Raw genomic sequence first — 19,280 nt, forward strand, 5'->3', positions numbered from 1 at the left:
AATAAAACAGTCAAAAATTTTAAGCAAGTTTTGCTCCTTGCCAATAAATTTCCCGGTATAAAATAGTTTTAAAGTGCACGTGTACTTTTGTTAAAAATTGATGACGAAACCGATGAAAAGTTTAAAAGTATTCAACATTGGGTCGACGATACGACTTTTTGATACTTTCTGTCAGTCGCTGCAGAGTTAGAATCGGAAATTTGGATTACTATATTATCGAAGAATTCACTGTTAGAAATGATTTTTTTTAAAACTTTTTTTGTTTTAGAAATTAATTGTTTCTAGCGATTTCTCTGGAAAACGTTTTTGTCAGTCAGTTGTTGTGAATCATCGACAGATTGGCAGTTGATATATATACCCCTAATTAAAGAAAAGCAAAGATTATTTATTTGCTGCAGCTAAAAAAAATCCTATATTTCAAAATGGACGATACGATCGCAATGAAGACAATGTTGATAGAGCATATACACTATGGTTCCAAAAAGCTACGTACAGCATGATTTCCGCATTTAAAGCATGATTCGTGCTTCATAAGCATGATTTGCGCTGAGGTGTGACAAAAGAAACGCTGAGGCGTGGCTCATAACGCTTTCTCTTGCTAAAAGAAGCCATTGTCTTTCTGGCAGAATGTTGTTTTACTGATGAAACAAGGGTGCCTATCTCCAGCGATGGAATTGTTAGAGTTTTTCGAAGAAATCGAACGAGATTTCTTCAAAAAAACACAAAAAAATTTAGTTCGGACAAACGATCACTTATTTTTTGAGGTGCAATATGATCAGATGGACGGAAATGACTTGTTAAGTGTCCAAACAAGCTAAATGTTGTCGGTTATTTGGAAATTTTGAAAATTTACGAAGAAAAAATGCATTTCCTGGACATTATTTTCCAACAAGATATTGCTCCTGTGCATAAATCGAAGATTATCGGCAATTTTGTCGAAAAAAATGAGTGGAAGGCACTGGAATGGGCAGCATACAGTCCAGATTTGAATCCTATTGAAAATTTATGGGCAATTGTGAAGCAACAATTTAAAAAACAGGCAGTTTTTAGGGAAAATTTAGAAGAAAAAGTGTATGGAATTCGGAATGAAATTGACCCAGACGTCGTGAGAAACCTGTATGAAAACTATACCAAACGTCTGCTGGACGTCAAAGAAGCTAAAGGTGTAATGACGCGTTATCAGAGAACAAAATTTGAACTGAGAATGTTACATGTTTTGATGTTTTTATTGCTTTTTAAAAAATCTTTAGGTGTACGTAGCTTTTTGGTACCATAGTATATAAGTTGTAAGACAAAACGATATGGTGAAAATTAGAAGATTAAAAAAATAAGCATTAGAGTAGACCCTGGTTGGCCCCATAATTCAAAAAGTTGTAAAATTACAACTTCAAATTTATGGCGTCTATGATCGATATCTGCGGCTTTGATTAATGGAAACCATGACTAATTTATACAAATAAATCAAAGATCGATCATACAAATTTGTTAAATTCGGACGGTGGGAAGTTTTGATATTAAATATTAAAGTTCAGGACATTAGTTATAGTCTTCACCCCACCCCCTATCATTGAACCCCCTATCATTTAGCCCGTCTGTCATATCACCCCGCCAATTAAGAATTGACACTGAAGGCATTTTTTGTCACATTTAAGCGGATAACATAATCCCATTCTTGTGATAGCTTCCTGTTAATTCTCACGGTCAGCTGAGGCATGGCCACGGCCCGCGAGGCTTGACCATGTGATTATCTTACTAATTTAATAAAATTTAAATACTAAAATTGGTGTAAAATGATAGAGAGGTTAAATGATGGCGGGGTGAATAAATTGGGGTGAAGTGATAGGGGTTAAGTAAATAGGGGTGAAAAGGGTGGATGCCAGATAAAGTCGAGCTAAATTCTTGTCATTGGTGAGGGCTGTGTCTTTTCGTAGCTCAAGCCAAATTCTTTTCATCTAATACCAACATCTTTTATGGACGGGTTGAGCATAATTCTTTTCATTAAAAAGTTTTTGCAGGGGAATTTAATATCAGTTTGTCTCTGATCAGCTGATTGCAGCTGTAACGTTGGGCTAGTTTTTTCCGCTTGATCTCTTCTGATGATTTTGAACATTTCCACTCCAAATAATTCAAAACTGAACTATTACATAATTTTTTTTTCTCGGTGTCTCACGTTTCACAGCTTAGATTATAAATATAAACAAACTTTGGACTAATTTCGTGAAAAATCTAAGACGGCATGTTTCGAATAAAACAAGGTTGCTGCCACCTTTTAAAGGCCTGCGAGCGACGCTCGAGGGGATTTGTTTTGGGGCGCTTTCTGGTGGAGTGGGTTGGGAATTATAATAAAAAATAATCTCTTTGTTCCAGTTTGTGGCGAGTGCAAATGTACAGCTGGTGTTGTCTCCGATCTGGTACGGGAAGAGTGCCCCTCTAATCAACAGGTGGAGGAAGCTCAACTTCCTGACGAGAGCATTCCTCCTCCCACTCATATTCCTGGTGGCCTTGCTTGAGTTGCCCCTCTTCGCAATCTTCTACATTACCATACCCGATGCCTCATTTCACAACTTCAAGGTAAACTTTTATAAGGTATTAATCCAAAAAAAAGTATTGATAGAGTAACTTAAGGCAAAATTTTGGCGACGGAAATTATTATAATCGATTCCATGAATATAATAGCACTATAAGTACTAACTTTTTGATTTTGTAAAATAATGGTTTTGATTTAGAAGTAATGGTGATTTTGTTCCATTTCACAATCTCAAGGTAAATTATTACAAGGAGCCGAACTGGGTTTCAACTGAACTGATTTCATTGGAGTAACAGCAGGGCTCATTATACGCAGAAATTAGAAGATATAGGTGTAAACGGATTCAGTTAAAACAATACTTCTATTGATTTGAATTTCAATAACCAGAATTGTTTTAAGAAAATTAAAAAATCCTTCTCTCAAATCTGGTAATTTATTGTTGCATCTCCTTTTATTCGGATCTCTGATAACTCTACTCGGATATTTGATTACTTCCTTAATATTCGGACATCCTTAGAATTTTTTTGAACATTTCTTACTAACCCCCTACCTCTCCCCTTCGCCCCAGGGTAAACAAAATGTTTGTTTTCAGCTACTGTTTTCAATCTTCTGTTTATTTCTCGCAAATTCGTTCAATTAGTGATATATTTCAGGTGAAAGATCTGGTGCAGATTCCGCTGGTGAAGTTTGTGAACCACATGGCCAGTCAGTTCACATTTCTAGTGTTGCTTATCAATGCGGCTGCCACTAGTGAGAAGAGAGCCTTCAACAGACAGGAAGTGGGGAGCAACCAGGAGCTAACTCTGGTTCTTCCCTCTCTCACTGAGTGGCTCATTTGCATGTGGGTCATAGGTGGGTCAAAAGTTAAAATCTGCTTCGGAACTTAGAAGAAGAGTATCATAACATTGATCAAAAGATTGTCCCTTTCCCATTTTGAACCCTGTAATTAATAGGGTTAAAGTATATCCCCCCCCAAAAAAAAAAGATAATTTCGTAATTAACAATTTTTCATATTTCTATTATTAATTGTGCTCAAACAAAGCTTGTAGCAATTATTTGGCTCCTGTTGATCTTATTCATACGATTTTTGCTTGAGAAATTTTACTTCTGAAAAACAGGATAAACATAAACCCGAAGAAGGAAATTACATCGATTAACAGCTCTCTTAGAGTTTTAATAGTCTCTGAATGTACAAATCGCCGACGCTGTACTAACGATGCGAAGGGCATTTTATCGGTTTGTACCCCTTCACCATCACCCCTGACTCCACGACTCACTCTCTCATTTCCCATTCCCCCTATCATTCAACCCCTGATCTTTAACGTTGACCACCCACCCCACTCCTTCTCTAAATGCCCCATTTTTGTACTCCCTCACTTCCCATCTCTCAGTTAGGCCGAGCTCGCTACTACCGAAGCCATCTGTTCCCCAGTCGTCTGAGAGGAGTTTCGCCGACGTTGGTTACAGTTGTAATGCCTAGTTATAACGCTTATTAGGCAGTTCAATCCATTATCAGTACAAAAAGCACTGATCTTTTCCACACATAATTACATAATTTCCACACTTATAATTGTAAAAATTTTATTCGCGGACAGAAGGAGCTCTTCCCTTTTAACTTAAGACAGTTTATCATAAATTATATCTAGACCAAAACCTCTCAGCGTTGGTCACCTTGCAACATTTTATCGAAACCATTCAATGCAATACATTTTGTCTGCAAATTTTTACAAGATGCCAGAATCTTGCAACTAGATGCTGGCAAGTGTTCGCAACTTAACCGTGCATCGCGAGGTCTTGTAAAACTTCTGCTGTATTCTGCATAATCTACCAATATACTGCCCGATGAAAACAGAAACTTAGCTAAAGACGGTCATCTATCTTGTCAGCTCTATAAATAAAATCTAACAGAGTGACCTCTGTTTGCGTTGCATGAGTTGCATCGTATTAATTATATTGTTGTTGTTGTTGATGATGTGCAGGTATGGTGTGGAATGAGCTGAAGCAGGTGCAGGAGGGGGTGAGAGCCTATTTCGATGATCCTTGGAACAGGATAGACGCCACCATGATCATCCTCTACTTCTCAACTGTCGCCTTCCGATTCTCATCACACGTCATTGTAAGTTACTCTATCCACTCCAAATTTATAGATGTGCTCTAAAAACAGTGTAGATGTAAACATGAATAGGTTTTCCTCTTTTTTATCTCATCTATTTTTGAACGAAAATGATGATTTCAAAATTTTGAGACGGAGCCAAGATCTGTTGGACGTAATTTTTTCTTGGAGTTTTCAAGTTTGTATATCTGCAAAAACTGAAATCTGAATCAAGGGTTACAGTTTTTTGGCCGAACCACAGATAAGCTGAATAGAAACAAAATGGTGGTATAGTAATAGAAATGCAAGTTTTCACGAACATATGAACTTGCTCCGGAAATCGGTTGTAGGTCAAATTCTGTTAATCATCTTAGAACACAATGGCCAGAAGACCAAAAAATTATGCGTTCAGTATCTCAGATATAAACTCTTAGCGCACAAAAAATTGCGGTTAACGTATTGGAATAGAATGTTGTCTTTGTTTTAAAAATTATCCCCAGAATGCCTGGTATCGTCTAAAGCAATTAAATGCTTAAAAAATAAAGTGAAATCTTTTAACTAACAACATATTTCTGACAATACTTTTTTGAAACTGCAAGATCAAACTGCAACTATTTTGATGAGATTGTTAAGCATTTGAAGTGCTGGCTGTTATAAACTTGATAAATACTGTGGCCGAGGATGAAGCTTTTCCTACTAATGCTGTCTACATAACCATACGAATTGTTATGCTCTGTATTCAAATAAGCTCTTTACATGTTCCGAGTTTTAAAAATACAGAAAAAATTTAATCCCTCCAGTGAGTTGCAGAAGAGTCTATACCTGAGCACTAGCTCATTTCTCCCGTTTACAGTGCATATTTATCGAGAAAAACATGAAATTTGAGGAACCCATCTATTGCTATATTTTAAATTATTTTCTAACAAAACATAAATCACATATTTTAACTTCACATTTTCAAAAATCTTTGAATAGGTTCAGTTTTAATTTAGGTTAAAACAAAATTTTATTAAAGTAATTTGTGGTGGCATTTGTGGCGGCACTCTTAAAAAATACTTTTGATTACATTCTTTAGTCCAATTTTTAGTGGGGAAAAGAGTGAAAAGTGTAATTTTGAAGCGATTACACTCTTAGAAATACACCTCAATTTTGAAGAAATTACACTCTTAGAAATACACTACAATTACACTGTTTTGTCCACTTATTTCTTTCTTTTCAACGGGTGTAAATCTTATCCAGGCTCAGCACAAGAAACAAAAGAACAGAAATTTGTGCTGAAGTAATAAAAATTTGATCTACGTCTTCAACCCAGAATGTAGAAGAGGAAGATACAGATGACAATGAAGCACTTTTTTGTTTAGTTTTTTGGTTGGGCCTTTCTTTGTTCTTCTTTCTGTAGTAGAGAGACCTTTTCAGGTTAATGGCATGTCTGATTCATTGCATAATGAGTTTCACATGCACCTTTTCAACGCCGCCATTTGCAAACCATTCGTTTTATTGTCCTTGATACCACTGAATTATTTTATTCAAACGCTAAACGAAAATCTCCACCATATGAGCAATGCTTGAAGAGGAGATTTTCGTTTAGCGTTTCAATAGCAAAACCTGGTGGGTGCAAAACACCATTAGTAACGATAAGGTATAAGAAAGTAAGGTTACGAGAACATTTTTAAAGAAAAAATCTGAAAGCGAGAATTGTTTGTGTCGTCCTGTTTTTGGATATGAACACGAGCAAAAAATATTTTTTCAGCTGCAGTTTTTTCGCGTAATTGACTGTGTCCACTTCAACGCAAAGTGTCCTCATTACAAAATCAGACTTTTGCTTTGGTACTTCTTATTGTATCGGCCGTCGCATTAAAGTTATGAGTTGTCGTCGCGGATGTTGCCTTCAAAGAACTTCACACAGTGACACTTCGATTCAAACAAAAGAATTTGTCATTCGACTTTTTACTTTAAAAAACTTCTTGGCTGGAATGGATCTTAGAAACTGTGGTGCTTGCGTTAGCTGTTACTGTGGTTTTTCCTATTAAAGGCTGAAAAGTTTTTTTCGAATCTTTTCATCGCCACTTAATTTTAAAGAAGTACTGTGATTTTTTAGCGATGCACTATTGTTATATTTACGATTTTTAGTAGTGAAAATTTTCACCGCAGTCAGCGCTAAAAATCGCAATTCTTACAGCCTTTCTAAGCATTCACTGCAATAATTGCTTTTTTAACAATTTTTTTGTGTTGACACCTCGATTTAGGTCTCAAACCGTCTGAAGCAATTACTATTCATCATTCAAAGGGATTCCCCGGGCACCTTATTATTCTTCCTGGCTTTCTTGACAGATTTCCAGTCTTTTGGAGACATGGTTTTGTTTGTTTTCAGAGCGGTATCCAATCAGCAGTGATAGAAGTTGACCTATCAAATGGGACGAATCTGACTAGCACAGGTGTGTCCTCCTCCTCCCCCTCTCTTACATCATCATCATCATTATCATCATTCTCTTCTCCTTCTCTCTCAATTGCCAATGACAACAACTCACCTCATAAGTACAACTCAAATCACTCCTCTCCAATACATGCCTCTTCTTCCTTCTCATCAGCTGCTGCCAACCTACATTTAAACAGGTCAGATTTAATTACAGGTCTTTTTGAAAGACACCTGTCCATTCCACCATCTTTTCTCCCATCTCCCCCTTCCTAGTTTTCTCTATGACGCGGACCTCCCTAAATTTGAAATAGCTAGAACCGAAGATAGCCCGACGTCAGTCGTTTGAGAAGAATGCATTGGGCCAGTTATGTTTGAAACACTTCAAACTTCAATAGTTTAGTTACTGCTTTAGAGAACTGAAATGTTTCTTTTCCCATAGGTGGTATTCCATTAGTATGCTTTAAATCAAGTCTCTTAAAGTTTTCAATTGATCGGACCCGAAGATTGCACAATGCTTTGCTTGCAAGCGATTGGGAAGTTCAAAATTATCATTTGACACATCAGTAATGCAATGGGATGTTGAAATTACACAAATGACTATTTACTGAATTAATTTAATGAACTATCAGCAGTATAGTAATAATGTCTTACTCTCGCCAAATCATTGCATTTCTGGGCCTTGCCTCTTTTCTTCAATTTTCAATGAAAAAATAGCACCTTTTGGTCATTTTTTCAAAAAAAAATTCTCCCGCCAAAAATACGCGTGGAACAAATTCATCAACAGCTATTTCTTTAAAACAATCGAAGAATTTGAATTGTTTTGGGGCACTGTCATCTCTTAATATCTGTTTTAACATTTTTGTGTTAATGATTTTTGTGAAGTCAAATTGGAGAAATGATTTCGGTTGCACCGAAACAAAAAAGGAGCAAAAAAGCTAGCACTTTTGAGGCGGGAAAATTTACAATGCGATTCAAAAGTAGAGAGATAAAACTGTGTTTGAAGAAATTAGCGTTCTTGCTAGCGATTTTTTTGTTCACATATGGCCATTTAATTTTGTTTTTACTGTTCATCTGAGTTTTATTGCATTTGTGTTTTTCCGAGTCATTCCTAGGTCTAGTGTTTTGTTCATTTAATGAAAACTCTTTGAATTGTATGTCACTTGTCCTGCTGTTTTTTTCAATTGTCTTGACTTTTGTGTTGTCTCGGGAATTAAAATGATCACACGTAGCTGCCTAGAGTAAACAAAATTTTTGAAAATTCACAAAGCGCATCAATCAAAAAATGTTCCATATCAAGAATTTAAATATTTATTGTTATCTCATGTGTTAAAGGAGGCTCAAATATCTAATTGGCTGTGAAAAAAAATTGAACATATTTGTTTTGCTTCAAAGTTTACAGGTGGGCCCAAATAAGATTCTCTCGTTGATGAGAACTGTTTTTTTAATGAAATAGAAAATTTGTTTTCCGGAAAACGAAACGATTTTGAACTGACTGGAAAGAAAAATACTCATTTTGTTTATCAATAAGGCAAACCTTTTTGTTTTGATCAGTTCAATTTGAAGTTGTTCAATAAAATTTCAGGGCAATTGACTGAGGTTAATTGTTTGGCTTCCATTGCTGAATTTTGGCGTTTTCACAAACCAAACGTGCGAGTAGTTCTCTGTCATATTATTTTTAAAATCGTTTATAAGGTGATTAAAAATTTTCACTAGTTAGAAATCTTGAGATATAAGAAGTGGGGGAAGTGTGGAAAATTGGGTACAAAATTGAAAACTTGGGAAACACACTAAATAAAATTGAGGTAATTTCCGAAAACACCGATTTCATCTTAACAACTTTAGAAGTAGATTTGCTTGTCCCAAGCTCACTTTACCCTTAAACTATCTTAAATTCGGTTACGTGACAATTTTCCCAACGCCGTTATACCCAATGCCATTATACCCAGTGCCCTTTTGCCCAATGCAAATTTACCCAATGCCTTTTGAGGTCTTCTTTCAGTAATCCGGTTGGGTATAATGGCATAGGGTAATATCGAATTGGGTGAAATGGAAATACCTAAATGCTCTTGACACACAACTTTTTACTTTAACAGTTAACATACATTTGCTTTATTATACCTTAAGTTTTGTTTATTATTTTACCTTATCTGTTGGCATAAATTTACCCTACACATAAGGTATTTAGACTTAATTGTAATGGTTAGTGAATAATTAAATAGTGTTATGTTGTAGACGTGGGCCAGTGATAGACAACACACCCCACATGGTGAATGTGACAGGGACTGACTTCCAGTACTGTGACCTGGTCTTCTTATCCGAGGGGGTGTTCGCAGTAGCCAACATTTTCAGTTTCATGCGACTTGTCACTCTCGCTACTCTATCACAGCAAATAGGTGATATATGTCAGCCCGCTTCTTAAATATAGTAATAGTTAATATAAATATTCTTCACGTCTTCAAAAAAGTATACCCATTTTGCTTGGTTTCAAAATCTGGGTTCAAGAACCTTGCAAATTGGCGATCTCGAATGGCTATCTAATTTTTCTTTCTATCGGTTTTTGTCAAAAGCCTGTCCAATTAACCGCAAACATAGTTTCATATAAATAGTTTCATATAAATGAATGCTATGACAAGGACAAGTAACCCGAAATGTCCTACCTGCAAAAAGACAGTGAAAAATGATGATATGACAGCCATTTGTTGCGAAAGTGTGGCAACTGGTATCACGGAGTTTGTGTTTCCCTGAAAGTCGATGAGGTGAAATGGCTTGGTGCATCCCGAAATTGTGTTTGGCTTTGCGATATATGCATAAGCAGCAATATTTTCACCACTGATGCTAAATTGACCTCTGTTCTTGAATCATTCGGAAACAATATTTCAACTGTGCTCGAAAATGCAATACCCAAGGCCATTGAAAAAGTTGCTGAAATGGAACCTGATTCTGGGGCTGTACACCGGTATCCGCTAAATGTTATTGAGAGCAATGACAACATTCATCGAGATAGAGACGATAGTATGAAATTTATTGTTACTGGTGTACCCGAAAGTGGAGATTCAACAAACAGTCGGATTGACAATGACTTCACCGAAATAGATGGTATTTTGAATCACATTGGACTTAAAGCCGACGGCACCGTTGTCTTTTTTAGACGGCTGGGCAAATCAATGTCACAGTGTGGTGAACGTCGTAAATGTAGACCACTTCTATTTACTTGTGAAAGTCCCCATTTGTTATCTAGATGTTTTGCACGAAGTTTCAAATTACAGGACTAAAAACATCCGGTTTATCTCAAGAAATTTCTATCCTCGTCCGAACGTGAAATCAAAAAGAAAATTTTTCAAAAACGGTACGACATGATTCATAGAGAAGGTAAAAAAAATCTGATTTCAGAATCAAAAGGCTTAATTTGTACTATAAGGGCGATATTGTTCCTGTCATGGAGGTAGCTTCATGACTAGAAAGCCTACATTGTTTGCTACTTAATTGCCAATCAGCCAGAAGCCTTGAGAGACGTCACAGTATTTTGAAATTAGCTTTGACCTCGGATGCAAAATTTGTCTTCCTTACTGAAACCTGGCTCTCGGGAAAAATAATTAAATCTGATTTTTTTTGGGTTCCTGTTATCAAATAATATCACGTAGTGATCGGGAAGGTGGAGAACATGGAGGAGTTCTGATTGCTTCACGTTCTAACTGTGATTTAGAAGCCTTAGACTTAACGATTGAAATTTTTTCTTTTTGTTGTTGCTGTGCAGTTATCTGTGAAGGAGTTTTATCATTCTTCGTTAATGTGTACATACCTCATACTCCAGCGTTGTCGCGGTACTCGATTGAAATATCAACCGTTGCAAAGTGTTTTAGCCAATACACCAATCTTTTTTCTTCTTTTGCTTATTCTAGAGGTATAGCAAATTATTCCTACTATTTTCTTGGTGATTACAATTTTTCGGGAATCGATTGGACAACCTTAACTGCAAAAAGCACAGTCGAAAGTCAATTTCTGGATATCGTCAATGACTGCGGTCTAAACCAGTTCATTAACATGCCTACACACAGTCGCGGCAACATTTTAGATCTCGTCCTGTCCACAGTAGACACCCTCTCCTCTGCGGTTTTAGATGCCCCTTTTACTTACTGACCACAAATTTGTTTGCTTTCAAGTGGCGTTACATGGTCGCAGCACTTCTTCAATAGTCTATGCTAAATCGTCTTTCAAAAAACTCATTTTCAACACTGAATTGACACAATTTTATTTATTTCTGTCTTCTTATCCGTCCCTTCACCTTGACTACTATCAATCTTGGTATGATTACTTTTATACTGCTTTGTCAAAATCTTTGAAAGTTAAGCGCAAAAAGCGACTCGACGTGCCATCTTTCTTTTCTTCCCATACAATGCATCTTTTGAACAAACGTGACAAAAGTACCAGAAAACTATCAAAAGCGTTCTCTACCAAATTAGAATTTCAGAGGCTAAAACTGAATCAAGACATTGATACTTCTTTTGAACTGGACAGATTCTCCTTGGTAGAACAACTCAACTTGAAAAATACGAAACATTGTTATCAATTGCTGCCGTCACTGAAATCAAGTTCGATGTATACTTCCTCGATGTTTTTCGGCAGCATCAAAGCTGGTAACTCCAAGTAATTGCTAGCATCCACTTGGAAGATTTCTCTTTCACAATTGACGACGTATACAATTTGCTAAGCAGAATTCCCGACGATTCATCAATGGGCATGGACTCAATTCCGTCTTTCGTACTCAAAGAATGTGCTCAACAATTGTCACCATTGGTCTTCGAGTTTTTCTTGCGAATTTTTAAAACTCAGCAGTGGCCTTCTCAGTGGAAAACATCAACCGTTACTCCGTTTTACAAATCTGGGTCAACATCCGATGTGACAAACTACAGACCTATCAGCATCCTACCGAAATTGTCAATTGTTTTTGAGCGGTTAATATTCAACTTAATTTACTCATGAGTCTGTTCCAAAATGAAACGTGAACAGCACGGGTTCATGAAACAATGTAGCAAGGTCACCCAATTCATTTCGTACTTGGACAAAGTTTATGCTGCTAAAGATACAACTCACGATTGCTTGACTGTATATTTTGATATGAAAAAAGCTTTTGACTTAGTTTCGCACGGGTTAGTTTCGCACATCTTCATTTGGTTTTGATTACAATCTCCTAATGCTGTTTCAATCATATCTCATCGGTCGAAAGCAAGTTGTTAAAGTTGACGGTTTTTTTTTCAAGTGAAGCAGTGGTGACGTCAGGAGTTCCTCGAGGTAGCGTGCTGGGTCCACTTCTCTTCATCATTTTTATTAACGATGTTACAGATTCAATACAACAATCTGAATATTTTCTTTATTGCGATGACCTTAAATTATTTTCTATTTCTTCAATCGACAAAGTTCAAAATGATATTGACAGCTTGTCCCCCTGATCAGTTTTAAACGAGTTGGACTTTCATCCGGACAAGTGTAAAATTTTGTCTTTTAGTCAACACTACAACAATGCTGACCTCTCTCTGAATGGGTCGCGCTTGAAACACGTGGATTCAATTGTAGATTTGGGCATCACTGTGAACAGTTCATTGTGTTGGGATGAACATGTTGACCTTAGCATTGCAAAGGCTACAAAAATTTTAATATTTTCGAAGCGTAGTGTTCCAATCGGAGTTTAGGTGTCTAGAAGAAAACTTTTATATAAATCGATGGTGTCGTCTATTTTGGAGTACGGTTCGCCTGCGTGGTATCCTTCAATTTCGGCATTGCGAAAGTTGGAAAAGTTTCAACACCGCTGTCTCAAATGGGTTCTGAATGGTAAAAAGTCTTACCTTGAATGTTTGAAAGTCTTGGACATCTTACCGGTTTCTTTTCAGCTAATACGAACAGACCTACTCCTTTTATGGAAATTATTAAATGGCTTTATTGATTCGAATTTCAATGCAACTTTTGTCTGCTCGACATCAAGAACTCATCAGTTTGGACATTTTGAAATTTCAAAAACCAGAAATTCAAGACGGATGAACACTTTTTGAATCGTTGTCAACGAGCCGCAATTCATCTGATGCGAATGAAGATTATATCGACTTTGACATGTCTAAACGTCAGTTTACGTATGTAATCGACCAGTTTTTACGCACTTGAATTGAATAATTTGACCTGGATAACTCATGTTCTTTTTATGTGGAATGCTGTTGCTCTTTTTGCAGGACTTAATCTTAATTCAATCACCTTTTGATCTGTAAAAGTTGTTTTGGCATTTTTTGTACGCTTTTATGTTCTTCCCTAACAATTGAGTCTTTTACTACTACTACCACTACTATTCGGATCTGTAAACATTTTGTTGACGCTAAGTAATCTTATAGGTGAACATATATGAGCAATATGCATATTTACTAAAAGCTAGCACAGCTATGTTTTGAAAGTATTACGTCTTCAACCAAAATTTGTTGCATATAACGTAAGCATCAATAAAAATTTCTGTATTAGATCATTTTTGGTGTTATCGGCTACAATAAGGGCTCGATTTTTTAAAAATTTTTAAGGAAACTACTCTAAAAGTGCCTTCAATCTACCTAGACACTCTTGTTTCAATGAAATGGAAATATCGCTTGCACAATTCGCGAAAACTTAGATTTTGGGGGGTGCAAATTTAACGGCTATATAAGGCTGGGGGCGCTAGCAGAAAAGGATCCACATATTCAAATTACACAGTTTTGAGATCCTATTTGGAACACATACTTTTTGTCAAGAAAGACTACTTGAAGGACTCTTGTAAGAATTGAATCCACTAAGCACTAGGATTCTAATAGCGCTTCAATGATCCGGGTAGATAATTTTTTAAGAAAGACCTCACAGTGAACTGACATCTCAAATACAAAATCAGTACAAATTCGTGCATATATAAACAACGGACATTGAGTGCGCCTGACTATCTAAGCAATTGAGAGCATATAAACCGATAGTTAATTCTGTTACCCGCTAAAAAATTCAATTGTATATTTTTTATGAAAAAAAAATCTGTGTGGGTCCGTTGCAGATCTCAAAGTTGTTTTGTCTAAGCTACATAATCAACATTTTTCAAACTCTTACAAAACTCTTACTATTCCCTCAACATCATTTCATTGGATCAATTCACTGTTCATTTCATGATTTTTGTTGCCTTTATTGTCTGTAGGTCCAATGCAGATCTCTCTGTTCCGTATGGTGAAGGATGTGGTGAAGTTCATGTTCATCTTCTGTCTGGTGCTGCTGTCGTTTGCATGTGGACTCCATCAACTCAACTGGTTCTTCAAGACTGAGTGTCTGGATCCACTCACAACTGGAGAGTGCAACGACGACTCCGACAAGAAAGCTTTCAACACGTTAGTCTGCCCGCTTTATTGAGATCTTGACGGCTTGTCCGTGGTTTAGTGGACAACGATTTACATAATATTTGCTCCCCCCCCCCCCCCTCAAGTGCCCTATTTTTACATAATGGTTTAGTATGTAATGGCACGTGCTTTGTAACTGCGTGAGCATAACGTACTGTGGGGGCACAAACGGAAAAGATCCTTTTTTATTGACATGCGTGCTTTTCACAAGTTAATTAATGCATGTTTAAAATTGATACTAGTGTGCGCTTATAATTTCCAACCTATGAACAATTGGGACAATCCAAGACGAAGACAGTACACTATTATAAAATGCTAAAAGTGATCATTCAAAATGGTCATATTGTACGGGCGGGGGGGGGGGGGGGGCAGTAACTTTCTGATCGTGTTTAGAATTAAGGTAGAAAAATGAGCCAAACATTTTTTTATGTTTCTTTTCAGTCTATTCAGTGCAATGCGGACTTTGTTCTGGGCTCTGTTCAACCTGTCCCCTCCCCCGAACAACATAGAGCCTAGTGTGTCCTTCCAGACAGCCTCCACCCCCATCATCATGTCCATAGTGGAGTCCATGTATGCATCCTATTACGTCACAGCTGTCATTGTCCTCCTCAGGATGCTAGTTGCCATGATGACCACAAGTTACAGGGACATTGAGGTAAGAAAGGGGTTGATTGGACCATAGATGGAAAACAGTGAAATTGGGATATTAGATCAAAAATTATCCTCTTATTCTCATTGGCTGAATTTTGATCTGATGTGAGATTACTGCATATTGCATATGACCATTCTTCTGCCGCCTGGGTGAATTGATAAGAATATGTCAAATCTAGACAATTTATCAAATTATTATAAGGGTATATGTTATATATTCTATTATAAGTGATTGCTGAAAACTGTTTGGACATTATGCAATTTTTTCAAAATAATTCGATATGATGGCGCAAATTTTACTTTCATTTTCTTGTCTTTCAATCTTTTGTCCTATCACCAAGACGAAAAAACATCATCGCAAGGAATCAATGATATCACACTGATGATTTTTCTATAATCAGAGGAAAAATGCTACGATCCGTCGGTTGGGGTGGGGGAGGCCGAACTATGAAATTGATATGATCAATCGATGGACTTCAATGGGAAGACAACTAGAACACTAAGAGGCAAAAAAGTTAACTAATTTATATATATATATAACCTGTAGTTCTCCTTACAGTTGTGGCTTTTAAAAAAGATAAATTGTAAAGACAGTTTAGAGGACTCAATATCAATACCTGGAAAATAATTGATTCTGGCAAGCATATATACTCGTCGCACAAGGGACTCTTTTTAAGATGTTCAAAATTCTTTGTTGGCGTTGGAGTAGTTTAATTAGCTTTTGTACAGTTATCTCAAAAATTGAATAACCCGTCGATTCTATCAGCGGAAGAAATTTTTGAAACAATGGGAAAATATTTTGTCACTATCATTTCAGATTTGTCATCTTTATTGTTAAGGTCTTTATTCTTTATTTTTTTAAGGTTTTTGTGAACCAGCACAGTTCAAGGGAAAAGGCTTAATTGTTCCGACCCCTCTTGAGGGGGGGAGGAACTATATACTCAAATGGTTTTTTTTTGTTCAGTCAATTTTGGCCGATCGATATATTCATCGTAGAGAGTTGAGACTGGTATCATTAGAAAGCTTGTCCAGCGTAGAATATGGATTTAAAAAGATTTTTTTGATTTTCGTTTCTGACAGGGAGATATCGAGGTTTAAACTTTCGAGAAAATAGAGTGAATTCCGTTGACTTCATTCACCTTTTTTCGGAATTTTTGACTGAAATTTCGCCAATTTTGATAAAATTTAATAAAATTTTTCAAGAAAATGTTTTACGTTTAAAGACAAAATATATTGTCGGCTATTTTCATTGAATTTTTTTGTCACAAATTCCGGCTAAATATTTCACAAAATTCAGACTTTTTCATCAAAAACAGCACGAAATAAGTTTCTTTAGTCCACTCTGATTAAATTTCCAGGAAGTGCACACCCAAACACCACTAACACAATCTTTGTAGACTGAAAAAGGGGCTAATTCCACCTCAACTTCGGTTGAGAGTGCTCTGTAAATAAAACTTTGCCGTTTTTTGCTAACTTTATTCGTTGATTATCAAAAACACAGCATTTATTTTTGATTTTTTAACTATTAAAATGTCTGTATCAATGACATTCCAAAAATAAAATATTCCTAATGGACAATCAGCATTAGCAGGACTAGTTTTGTACCAATCTTGGACCGTTACAATCCAAAAATATTTTGGATTGTCGTCAGTCGGTTTCTCATAAAAAAATTTCGATCCTTTTATATTAATTAAATAACAGAACATTTCAAATCGAAGCTCAATAGTGATAGGTCCTATCAACTTCCTAATTATATCGAAAATATCTTTTCTAGTTGAAAGCTTATGGTCATTTTGACTTTTGAAATAATTGCTTTTTAAGTTAAAAAAATGGCTTATTGAACTTTGCCTCATTTTTCCCCTAATTTGGTCAACTTGTAGCTTAGTGTAAGCAATCAACGAGTGCTACTTCTTTCTACTGAATTCAAATGTATTCTTTATTGCAGTTTTACGCCTTAAGTTATGGTGTTCTGGCTTTGATACTACTAGATTTCACAATTTTTTTTTTTAATATTTAGGTATATTCCCATTTTCATGTTTTCTACTTTTGTCAAATTATCACGTTAATGTCAATTCATATATCACATTTTTCGCGTTCAATATAACGCACAATTGAAAATATTTAAATCCTTAAAGATATAGATTGTGTTTTTTTAACGCTTCGACAGTACTTTCTCGAAGAAATTAATTGATTTTTTTAAATTTTGTCTTTAACTGTCATTTTTACTTTGTCTTTTTAGTCATATTAATGTTCCTCTACAATGACCCGGTTTGATTGGTTTTTTTCTGGAAGAGTAAATGAGCCGATGTTCTAATATTAGAAGATAGTTAATGGCTTTCATGACTTTGAAAACAATTGTATTCCAAATTAAGAAAAAAAACATTTCAACTTCGCGATTTTGTTCCTTTTATTGTCTGTTTGTTACCTTGTGGCGATAAATAAGAGCTAAAAATTACATTATTTTTGTCGAGGTAAGGTGTCAAATGGGATTGGTGTCACAAAATCTAATAATTTTAAAGAATTCGTAATGACTTTACTGGCTTCGACACGGGTTTTTAATAAAAAAAAAGTAAATTAATTTTGATTTTTGTCATATTTGACGTTCTTTTTGTAGACTTAAGACTTGTTATGGATAAATGCAGGTCTCGAGGGCTTCTTTTGGTAGAATAAACGAATCTATCCAATTTTTTCAGTTTATAAGTAATGGCTTTCATGTCTCTGGAAATGAATTTTTTTCGATAAAAACAAGTATTACATAATCTTGCTTTTTTCTTTTTGGTCTAACTGTTACCTAGTTTCATTAATGAGAGCTCACATGATACATTTCAAGGAAAGGTGTGAAATGAGATTGGTGTCACAAAATCTAATGTTTTAAGAGAATTCGTTATGATTTTACTGGCTTCCACACGGGTTTTTCACAAAAAAAAATATACGAATTTTTGTTTTTGTCATATTTGACGTTCTTTTTATAGACGTAAGAAATATTCGGGATAATTGCAGGTCTCAAGGGCTTCCTTTGGAAGAATGGACGGACCTTTTCAAATTTTTCATTTTGTAATTAATGGCTTTTATGTCTTTGGAAATAAATTTTTTTCGAAATATAACAAGTATTACATAATTTTGCATTTTTTTTTCATTTTTGACTAATTGTTGCTTTTTTCATTAATGAGCGGCCACATAATACATTATCGGTGGTCGAAGAAGGTGCAATCAAACATATTTTGGGGGCCATTGTTTTGCTTTACGGCATCCAAAGCATTTTCTGGCAAGTTTTAATTGATTTTTAGTTTGTTGTCTAATTGTTGTTCTTTTTGTAACTGCATAAAAAATTGAATACCAAGAGTTCTTAATTCCCTTCTATAGAAGCATTGATATTTGTAAACATATGGGATATTTTAGTTGATTCCTGGTGAATTACAAGTTATTTTGTTTTTTTTTTTTCAGTTTTATCTGACGCTTTTTTGTCTTTGTTATTAAGTTTTGTTTATTAAAACGGACATAAATTTTGTGATGTAATTAATGTTTGCTGTTGTTGTTTGATTTTGCCGTTTGTCTTCGCTCGCTTTCTTAATGTCGGCATATCTCATCAACCTAATGCATTATTTTTCACTCCACTCAGTTTTTTTGCTTTGGAGGCTATCTTTTCGTTCATACACCAGTTTTTTTTGAAAATTACTTGGATTTTTTGTGTTTTCCATCTGTTCCTCATTTGATAGACAATTATGCCAAAATTTTGGATGAGCGGGGTCGGAACCTTATGTGCAATCGCACATTACCAAGCCGCCTTGTTCAAAATTATATTCACTTATTTACACCGTTCAAAAGTAACGAACGTCAGAGGACTTTCCAACAGAAAAAAATCAGTTCGCTTAAAAACTTATATAAAAATATTGCTACTACTAGGTTATTACCAATTTATAGATAGCAAACAGTCTTTAGGTCCAAGATGTTTGTTTGTGCTGAACTGCAATTTGCCTTTTTAATCTGATGTGAAAACCCTGAAAACTAAGCCCTGAAAACTTGAAGAATGACAACTTTTGGAATTAGAATCAATAAAAGCTATTCCTCGTCATTATTCCTAACACTGTAAGTTTCCTGTCTATGATCCTCTCTTTCTTCTAATTGCTTTATTTTACAGCACGAATCTTAGTTACTTTCTTCGGAGGATAAAAGATTTTTAAATATTTTTTTACTATTATCCAGTGTAAAGGT

At 35.6% G+C, this 19,280-nt stretch overlaps 1 protein-coding gene across 1 annotated transcript in view; it reads left to right on the plus strand.

Moving 5' to 3' along the window:
- The window catches only part of LOC142351013 (short transient receptor potential channel 4-like), a 76,006-nt gene that overhangs the window by 44,760 nt on the left and 11,966 nt on the right, over nucleotides 1-19,280 (plus strand). The window contains exons 6-12 of the mRNA XM_075403059.1: nucleotides 2,368-2,571; nucleotides 3,181-3,379; nucleotides 4,507-4,643; nucleotides 6,991-7,232; nucleotides 9,268-9,428; nucleotides 14,222-14,408; nucleotides 14,859-15,072. Of these exons, the coding sequence (XP_075259174.1) occupies nucleotides 2,368-2,571; nucleotides 3,181-3,379; nucleotides 4,507-4,643; nucleotides 6,991-7,232; nucleotides 9,268-9,428; nucleotides 14,222-14,408; nucleotides 14,859-15,072 (1,344 nt within the window). The remainder of the gene's footprint in view (nucleotides 1-2,367; nucleotides 2,572-3,180; nucleotides 3,380-4,506; nucleotides 4,644-6,990; nucleotides 7,233-9,267; nucleotides 9,429-14,221; nucleotides 14,409-14,858; nucleotides 15,073-19,280) is intronic.

Source organism: Convolutriloba macropyga, chromosome 12, assembly GCF_964194025.1.
Source record: "Convolutriloba macropyga chromosome 12, txConMacr16.3, whole genome shotgun sequence".
Taxonomy (NCBI): Eukaryota; Metazoa; Xenacoelomorpha; order Acoela; family Convolutidae; genus Convolutriloba; species Convolutriloba macropyga.